General features: G+C 37.0%; 1 protein-coding gene across 1 annotated transcript; it reads left to right on the forward strand.

Annotated features, from left to right (window-relative positions):
* Nucleotides 1-1,973: 1,973 nt before the first annotated feature.
* On the forward strand, nt 1,974-2,447 carry LOC137644513 (uncharacterized). Its single transcript, XM_068377482.1, has one exon. It carries the CDS (start codon nt 1,974-1,976, stop codon nt 2,445-2,447), a length of 474 nt encoding a protein of 157 aa, XP_068233583.1.
* Nucleotides 2,448-9,925: the final 7,478 nt, after the last annotated feature.

The following is a 9,925-nucleotide window of genomic DNA, read 5'->3' on the forward strand; positions in this document are numbered from 1 at the left end:
GAGTCGTAGGAAAACTTGTAAAATACTAAATAACTTAATTAAGGATGAAACCTGAAAATAACGATATTCAACCAAATGAATATATATCCACCCATACGCCGAGTATAACAGTCAAACATTATTTTTCGTACAAACCCGAGGTTTTACAGAGAAACTTTCTTTAAAAATGGGAGTCGCGACCCAGTCCCACCGGATCCTCTAGTGTCCTCTTTAAATACAAGGTTATTCCTTCTTAATTTGTTAAACAAAACCTATGTAAAAGCAGAAAATAATACAGGATTCCAGAAAACTTTCAATCAATCAATTATTCAATCAGAAAATAATAAGATATCTTTTGTTCTACCATTGTTATAAAAAAGTACCTATGAGGTTAGATACTCCCTTCCAATATAGAACAGTCTTTAAAATGATCTACATCCTGGCACAAAATGGAAAAATGCTGCTTACAATTTTCCGGAGTTATTGAAATATTAATAAATGTTATTTTCTTTATACAAATTTCAAGACAAAAGGACGAAAGTCACATCACTTTAAAAAGCCGCATAATGTTCAAACTGCAGTAGTATCTGCCCATATAACTTTTTTGTTGTCGTTTCATATCTACTGCTGCTGTTAGCCTCATAAAAACTTTACTAATCCTAGAAAGGGATTTTTCCACAGGTACGAACTCTCATCTTAACGTTCTATATCCCAAAAGAAACATTTACCTATATAAACATATATAAATCAGGGAAGGTGATATCAAAGTAATCTCCATTATTAGGTTTCAAAATACACCTTTAATGTTTAGTAAAGCTTTACAGAATTTTATTATCTTTCAACTTTTAAAGAAAAATTAAAATAGTCGTATTTAAAATTACGAAAGAATAAAGACCTTTGGACGCAAAAATGAACCATATATTTTCCTTGAAATCAATGCATAGACAATCAGATCAACTGTAGGGCTAATACGTGCGGTAGGTCCTTGACTGAGTTGATCTGATTGCCTATGTATTGATTTAAAGGAAAATATATGGCTCAATTTTGCGTCCAAAGGTCTTAATTCTTTCGTGGTTTTAGATAAGACTATTTTAATTTTTCATTAAAAGTTGAAAGATAATAAAATTTGTAAAGCTCTACTAAACATTAAATGCGTATTTTGAAACTTAACAATGGAGATTACTTTGACATCACCTTCCCTGATTTATATGTTTATATAAGTAAGTGTTTCTTTTGGGATATAGAGCATTCCGATGACAGTTCGTACATGAGGAAAAATCCATTTCTAGGATTATTAGAGTTTTTCCTAGAAATGACCCAGCCACAGAGGGGGAGGGGGGGGGGGGAAGGAGGCGGGCAAGCCAGCCTCAATTTGGTGCCGATCCCCAGACCGGGTAAATGGGGAGAGTTGGCAGCAGGAAAGGGATCAGGACATGAAAACATAGCCAAAATTAAGAAGGCCAGTGCAGATTGTGATATTAGAATTAATGTCATGGGCGGGCTGGGGTAAAGAGGCAACCTCAGAGGGAAATATCTGAGAAGAGGATGAGAGTAGCTACTCTGAATGTGGGGACAATGAATGGAAAAGGGCGAGAGCTGGTTGACCTCAAGGGGAGAAGGAAGATGGGAGTGCTGTGTGTGCAGGGAAATAAGGAAAGAGAACTAGGCGAAAGTTGTAGATTTTATTACAGTGAAGCAAATATGGAAGGAAGAAATGGTGTAGGATTAATATTATCGAAAGATTTGAAACGAAAGTTTGATTGGAGTGAATAGGAAAAAGGACAGAATTATGAGTATAAAGTTGGGACTAAGAGCAACAATAGTCAATGTTGTGTGTGCCTATGCCCGGCAGACTTGATGTAGAGAGGAGGAGAAGGATACATTCTGGGAGAAGATTGACCTGGAGCTTAGAATAATTCCTGCAATGGAAAGGGTAATTATAGGAGATCTGAATGTCCACTTGGGAATTAGTAGGGAAGGGATTGAGAGAGTGCATGGAGGTTGGGGTGTGGGTGAGAGAAATGATGGGGGAGAAAGAGATTGATTTGGCAGTGGCTTTTGACCTAGCAATGATCAACACCTTCTTTGAGAAAAAGATTAACAGACTGATTACTTACAGTAGCGGTGGCAGGGAGAGCCAGATAAATTTGCTACTGTGTAAGAGAGACCATCTGAAGGAGGTTAGAAATGGAAAGAGTGTAGCAGCGCAACACAGGTTAGTGGTAATTAATCGCAGACTAAGGAATTGTAAAAGTAAAAAGACGAGAATGGCCCCAAAGATTAAATGGTGGAAATTGAAAGAGGCAGAAATGAGAGTCTTGTTTAAGGAAAGAGTGCTGGAAGCAGTAAGGTTACATGAGGATGTACAACAATGGTGGATAGAGAATAGTAAAGTGATTCTAAGGATTGGTGAGGAAGTACTTGGAAAATCATCAGGAAGAAGACCCCCAAATGATAAAGAATCATAGTGGTGGAATGATGAGGTGCAAGAACGGGTAAACACCAAGAAAGAAGCCAAGAGGAAGGTAGATCTATCAAGAGAAGAGCAGGGTAAAGAAAACTATAAGCAGGCAAATAAAGAAGCAAGAAGAGCAGTAGTAAAGGTGAAGGCGGAGACATTAAATGAAGTCTATAAAGAGATGGAAACACTAGAAGGAGAGAAGAAAATATTACGAATTGCTAAGTCCCGAAATTCTGCATCTAAAGACCTGTCGCAGATAAGGCAAATAAAAGATAGCAATGGTAAAGTTTAGCAGAAGAGAATGATTAAAAAAAAGTGGGAAACTTATTTTGAAGGACTATTGAATAAGGAGAACCCAAGAACAGTATTTGAAGAAGGACTCCCAAACGAGGCAGTTACCATAGGAGTGGCTAGAAGAGAAGTAGAACAAGCAGTGAAGATGAGGAAAAATAATAAAGCTGCAGGACCGGATAATATACCAGTAGAGGTATGGAAGAGTCTTGGAGAGGAAGGCATAGATATCTTGTGGGACCTGATGCAAAAGATCTTCAATCAGGAAAAGATGCCAGAGGAATGGAGAGGAAGCCTAATCATCCCCATCTATAAAGGGAAGGGAGACATCCAGGAATGTGGCAACTACAGAGGCATAAAGTTGATAAGCCATACTATGAATATATGGGAGAAGATCATAGAGAAGATACTCAGAGATGAAACAACGATTGGTGAGGAACAATTAGAATTCATGCCTGGAAGAGGGACTGTAAATGCAATATTTGCTTTGATGCAGATGATAGAAAAACATCGGGAGAAACAGAAAGGATTACATATGGTCTTTATTGACATGGAGAAGGCATACGATCGAGTACCACGTCAGGAGCTGTGGAGATGTACGAGAAAAAAGGGAGTCCTTGAGAAATACGTAAGAATCACCCAAGGTATGTATGAGACGGCAGAAGCAAATGCTAAAAGCAGTATAGGCCTAACAGAAAGTTTCCCAGTAAATTTGGGACTACATCAGGGGTCTGTAATGAGCCCTTACCTATTTGATCTGGTCATGGATGTAGTAACACAAGGTATTAGAGATCAGTCTCCTCGGTGTGTGCTTTTTACTGATGATGTTATACTGTGTAGCTCTAGGCGAGAGGTAGTAGAAGAGAAACTGGAGGAGTGGAGAAGAGAAATGGAAAATACAGGATTGAAGATCAGCAGGAAAAAGACAGAGTATTTGAGATAGAAAAATGGGGAGAATGAGGATGTTAGTTGACAAGGAGAGAGACTGAAAAGAGTTGAAAATTTCAAGTATTTAGGATCAACAGTTGCAGAGGATGGTGATCTGGGGGCAGAAATCAACCACAGAATACAAGCAGGATGGAAGAATTGGAAAAAAGTGTGTCGAGTTCTATGCAACAGGAAAATAGGGGTTAAGTTGAAAGGTAAAGTACACAGGATAGTTGTGAGACCGGCAATGATGTATGGATCGGAGACGTGGACATTAAAGAAGACAGAAGAGAAGAAACTGATGTGGCAGAGATGAAAATGTTGAGATGGATGTGTGGGGGGACAAGAAGAGATAAGATACGTAGTGAGGTAATTAGGGGTACCACTGGAATTAGAGAACTCATGTCATGAGAAGTGATGAACAGTATATTGGGAGGAGAGTGATGGAAATGGAGGTGCAGGGAATGAGAAGGAGAGAGAGACCAAAGCGAGGGTGGATGGACTGTATCAAGGATAACGTTCGATCAAAGGGGTTAATTGGTGATGAAGTGGGAAACAGAGGTAGCTGGAGAACGCTGGCCAGAAACATTGACCCACATAAAAGTTGGAAAAGATGTGGACAAAGAAGAAGGAGAATATCTTCCTTGAAATTGGCTCTAGCCTTCTCTGAGCATTATGCAAGGATATTTTTTTTGCTATATTTAGAATATTATTATTATTATTATTATTATTATTATTATTATTATTATTATTATTATTATTATTATTATTATTATTATTATTATTATTATTATTATTATTATTATTATTATTATTATCTACTAAGCCACAACCCTAGTTGGAAAAGCAGGATGCTATAAGGCCCAAGGGCTTCAACATGGAAAAGTAGCCCAGTGAGGAAAGGAATTAAGGAAATAGATATACTATATGAGAAGAAATGAACAATTGAAGAAATATTTTAAAGAACAGTAACAACATTAAAACATATCTTTCATAGATAATCTATAAAAAGAGATTATGTCAGCCTGTTCAACATAAAAAAAATTGCTGCAAGTTTTAAGTTTTGAAGTTCTACCGATTCAACTACCCGAGTTAGGAAGATCATTCCAGAAATTGGTCACAGTTGGAATAAAACTTCTAGAAGGCATAGCTACTAGAATTAACTGAATACTTAGTGATACGAACAGGATGGAACTGTCCGAGAAAATGTGATGGTCAGAATTACAAAAATTCTTATGCAACATGCATAACTAACTAATTGAACAACAGTGCCAGAGATTAATATCTAGATCAGGAATAAGCAGTTTAATAGGCCGTTAGTTCCAGTCTAATATATTAAGGCTACGTCTATACGACCGTTGTTCGGCGAACTTTGTTTCTTATCAAACAAAGTTCTATAAAGGTCTTTAAGCTTGTATTCAATCGCTGACACTTGAGCAGTGAGAGCCTGGTGACGGCAGGAAGAGTGATTATTGTACGAGTGACAAGAAAATGAACGTTCGTACAAGCTAAAAGAAAATTGTCCTTGTGTATTTTCATTGCTGTGTACAGTATATAAATGGAGAAAAAACTTTTGGTGCCTGGAGTGTTTGCAGAGACGCCAAAATTGGGAAGTCATATACGTTACAATGCTTTGGGAGTTATAAAGTGAATCAAAACTACATTTCATATATCACATGAGAATGGATCCACATACGTTTTACAATCTTACCTTTAAACTAGAATGTACAATCAGCAAAAAGGATACAACTATATAGAACTTTAATTCACGTTACAACAAGGATTTCCAAGCAGAATTTATTTGAAATTATACCAGGAACTTACAGAGATTTATGAAGCCCTAATAAGAGAGATTTTGTTTAACCTATTTTCAACAGCAATACTAATATTAGTGCCCGGAGTTATTTTAGAAATTGCAACAACTTGTTATTCATTGTAGATTGCGCCAACATTAAGTTGGAACATGGGGTCTTGCATTGGCAGCCCGTAAAAAATTGCGTCACTATCTCTATAATCATCAATCCTCACATCCCAAAGTCATATATGTTACAATACTTTAGGAGTTATAAAGTGAATCAAAACTACATTTCATATATCACATGAGAATGGGTCCGCATACGTTTTACAATCTTACCTTTAAACTAGAATCTACAATCAGCAAATAGGATACAACTATATAGAACTTCAATTCACATTACAACAAGGATTTCTAAGCAGAATTTATTTGAAATTATACCAGGAACTTGCAGAGATTTATGAAGCCCTAATAAGAGAGATTTTGTTTAACCTATTTTCAACAGCAATACTAATATTAGTGCCCGGAGTTATTTTAGAAATTGCAACAACTTGTTATTCATTGTAGATTGCGCCAACATTAAGTTGGAACATGGGGTCTTGCATTGGCAGCCCGTAAAAAATTGCGTCACTATCTCTATAAAAATCAATCCTCACATCTCAAAGGCTGTTATTTATGCAACTATCAAGTTTAAATATGCCCTAAGGTACCAACAAAACTTGGTCATGTATAAATTTGAAAGAAGAGGATTAAAAAAAAATGGTTTATCATTGACATGGGTGAAAAACGTGAAGTCGTACGTAAGGTGATGACATCTTCCCAGTCTTTAATCAACCACCAACGACCACAGCTCTAGTTACTTCGGTAATCATACGAAAAAAATATACCAAAGTTTGCTCGATGCTTCTACGTTTCTGATGTCACCCGAAACAAAGATCGTTGAGCTAACTCGTCGTGTTGATGGAGCCTAAAGATGGGAATTACCAGCTCACCAGACAGGAGAACAATACTCGAAATGAAACAGAATGAAAGAATTAAAACCCTTTTTAGAATGGACTGATTACCGAAAATCTTACAATACTTTCTCAATTAACTATTTTTTATTCAATTGAAGAAGAAGCAGACTTCTGTGTTTATCAAAAGTAAATTTTTTGTCGAGAAACACCTAATATTTCAAGTCAGGCAAAGTTAAAGAGGCATTATCAGTGCCGAGATCCAGATGTTGAGAAGCCACTGTCGTCGACCTACTTAAAATCATACTTTTGAGTTTTGCACCATGCACTAATCTTAACTAGATTTATATTAAAGGTTTCAGCAACCCCTGATCAACATTCAGGAGATCAGCAATTGATGCAAAACGAGTAACGTCATCTGCATATGCAACAAGCTTGTTTTCCAGGCAAAACCACATGTCATGCGTATATGATATGAAAAGTAATGGGCCAAGAGCACTACCCTGAGGAACACCAGATAACACCTTCCTATACTCACTGGTGCCCATGAACAACAACTCTTTACGATCTATTACTTGAAAATTCAATAATGATGTTAGGAAAATAACCATCCACTCCCAACTGTTTGAGTTTGAAAACAAGGCCTCATGTTTAACACAGTCAAAGGCATCACTGAAAAATCAAAGCCTATCATACGAACTTCCTGACCACGATTAGGGAATTTCTGTACAGCATTGGAGATTGTAAGGGCATTATATGCTCCAATCCCTATATGAAAGCCTAATTGCAAACTATGGAACAGACTATTACCTTCAGCAAACCTATTTAGACATTTTGCCAAAAGACATTAAAAACTTTTGATATGAGAGTTATGGAAAACGGGCGGTACTCGGCTGAACTTGAGCTACCACAAACAAATTTACATAATGGAGTAACATTACCAATTCCCCAAGTGCTAGAAGAACCTGTTCTTGTTAACTCTCGCCAAATAGCATAATTTCGGACCTAAAAAATCTGCAGTGTTCATGAAAAAAGGAAAAATACCATTTGGAACTAGATTTTGTAAATTACACGTAAATGGATCCAAAATACGTTTCACTATGTTATCTCGAGACTGGAACCTGCAATCACCAATTAGGATACAATTATACAGAACTTCAATACTCACTAAAGCAAGGATTTCCAAGTAGAGTTTGTGTAGAATAAAACTATAAACTTGCAGCAAGATTTCTCCGACTTGCTGATTTGCCACATTTCTCGCCGGTCACGTCTACGATATCGGCGGGAAAGAGCTTGTTTTCACTTTACCTCATCTTCAATTACACAAGTGATACGAGTGCCCAGCGTTAATTTTGAATATGCTGCGACTCATCATTTATTGTAGCTTGAGCCATAGTTCGAACACGAGCTCGAGCATGACAGCCCATAAAAAATGCATCACGATCTTGATAATCACCGACCCTCGCATTCCAATGGCTGAAAGAATGTTATTAATGGAACTATCAAATTTAAAGTTGCCCAACGGGACCAATAAAACTTTGTTATGTTTTAACTTGGAAGTAAAGGATTAAAAATTAGTATATTATTGGCACTGGTGAGAAACCCCACTTCTTATGTCAGGTAATGGCATCTTCCCAGTCTTTAAACCACCAACGACCATAGCTTTGGATACAAAGGTAATCATTCGAAAAACCCTATACCGAACTTTGCTCGATGCTTCTACACTTCTGAAGTAAGCTGAAACAAAGCTCGCCCGTTTGGACAGAGCCTTAAGGTGTGTCCACACGGTCGAACAGTGTCTGTCGAACAAACACTGTTACCATATCTAAATGAAAGAGAATGTCGTCATAAGTGTTGAAATGAGGGAAGTTTATATGGTAATAAACAGTAGTATCAGATGAAATGGACTACCAGTATTTCTACTCCTTTTACCAGACAATGACCAGAAGAAATGTCCGAATCTAATGTCCGCTGGCATCTCTGTTATCTATGCCTGAGTTATAATTTGTTCTCGAGAATCAAGTGGTAGTTATCAGCATGAAGTATGGAGCATCATAACCATTGTACACCAAAAAATAAAAGCACAATTCAATAAATTGAATTATGCAGCATGATTATTCCTCATATTTTGAGAACAATAGAATAGTACATGGAGGGACTAGTTGCAAAGATGGAGTGAAAAGAGAAACCATTCATCCATTTTAAAGGAAATTTAAATTGATTATGAATTGGACTTTAAAAACTATGTACTGATGAACCCAAATGCTTTATACATTTTATCGGAGAACTTAAAACCTTTTATAACTGAGCAGTACACATGTATAAGAGGAAGCATTTTTCCAGAAGCACATCTGGAGTCATTACAGAATCATATGCCCGACTTAAAATACCCTGTTAGTGAATTGAGGATGTTATTGTTATTAACGTGCAATATATATAGCCTATATTATTCCAAGAAATTACTAATGTTTGAGATCGGTCATACTTCGGATTATGTGTTATTAACTAAATACAAATGGTTTTAATGAGAGAGATGAAATGTTTCTCCTGTTTTTGTAGAGAGAGAGAGAGAATTACGTAGGTTCCTCACGATCAAACACTTCTTGGAGCAAATGAGAGACTTCGGTGTCCATAATTGAAACAGAATCTGTTATACTATACTTGTATTTCGAAACGCCATACATTGGTTGTGCAAATGTCTGTACCAACCTCTGACTTATTTTATTTCTCCAATTTGCGAAGCTCTTCCTTGTAATGACCCATTATGGATTCCATATTTTTTTCGAGTTGAAAACAAGCTACAGACATTGCACTTCTCGTAAGTTCTGACGTTATTTTACTTTTCGCTGCTACCCATTTGTTTCTTTCTTTGTAAACATTTGCTTTGATTTTCTATAAGTATGGGCTCTGCCAGTACTGTTTAAATAACAAATGAGCCTCTCATCTATCTCAAAGTCAGCTTCCCTCCATAGCTGGAATACAACTAGTCATGTTTACAGGGAAGGTGCTACCTAATCTAAAAGTTTAAGTTAATCAGATAAAGAAGTAGAACTCAGTCCTTAGTGCTACTCCACCTCCGGAGAGTGTCTGAAGCTCGGACTCTACGAACACAGGCACTGTCCGACACACCACTTAGTGCTCGTTATTGATGTCATTAACGCTTCTTTCCCAATGTTAACTGGTAACAATTGTGTTCGACGGACACTGTTTGACCGTGTGAACGCACCTTTAGCAGAGTATAGTTTTTCTTCGTCAAAATTGATCTATTACCATTTTAAAGATTATAGGCCTCCTGGTTCCACGAATAAACACGTTTACAATAATCTTGTATTTTACTCGGTACCTTAGTAATCGAGAAGGGATACGCCTATCAATTATGTTGACTAGATTCTCTATTAAAGGAAAAATATGCTAAACGCTTGTACAATTGACCAATTCAAGCCCAAAAAGATCCCTCAAAATGCCATTCCAGTTTGAGATTATATGTAAATACACGCCGTGTTTGGCAGGGGCTAAGAT

The sequence above is a fragment of the Palaemon carinicauda genome, chromosome 7 (genome assembly GCF_036898095.1).
Source record: "Palaemon carinicauda isolate YSFRI2023 chromosome 7, ASM3689809v2, whole genome shotgun sequence".
Taxonomy (NCBI): Eukaryota; Metazoa; Arthropoda; class Malacostraca; order Decapoda; family Palaemonidae; genus Palaemon; species Palaemon carinicauda.

Excerpts from the sequence above, each read along its gene's own strand:
- LOC137644513 (XM_068377482.1), top strand. The coding sequence starts at position 1,974 with ATGGAGGTTGGGGTGTGGGTGAGAGAAATGATGGGGGAGAAAGAGATT.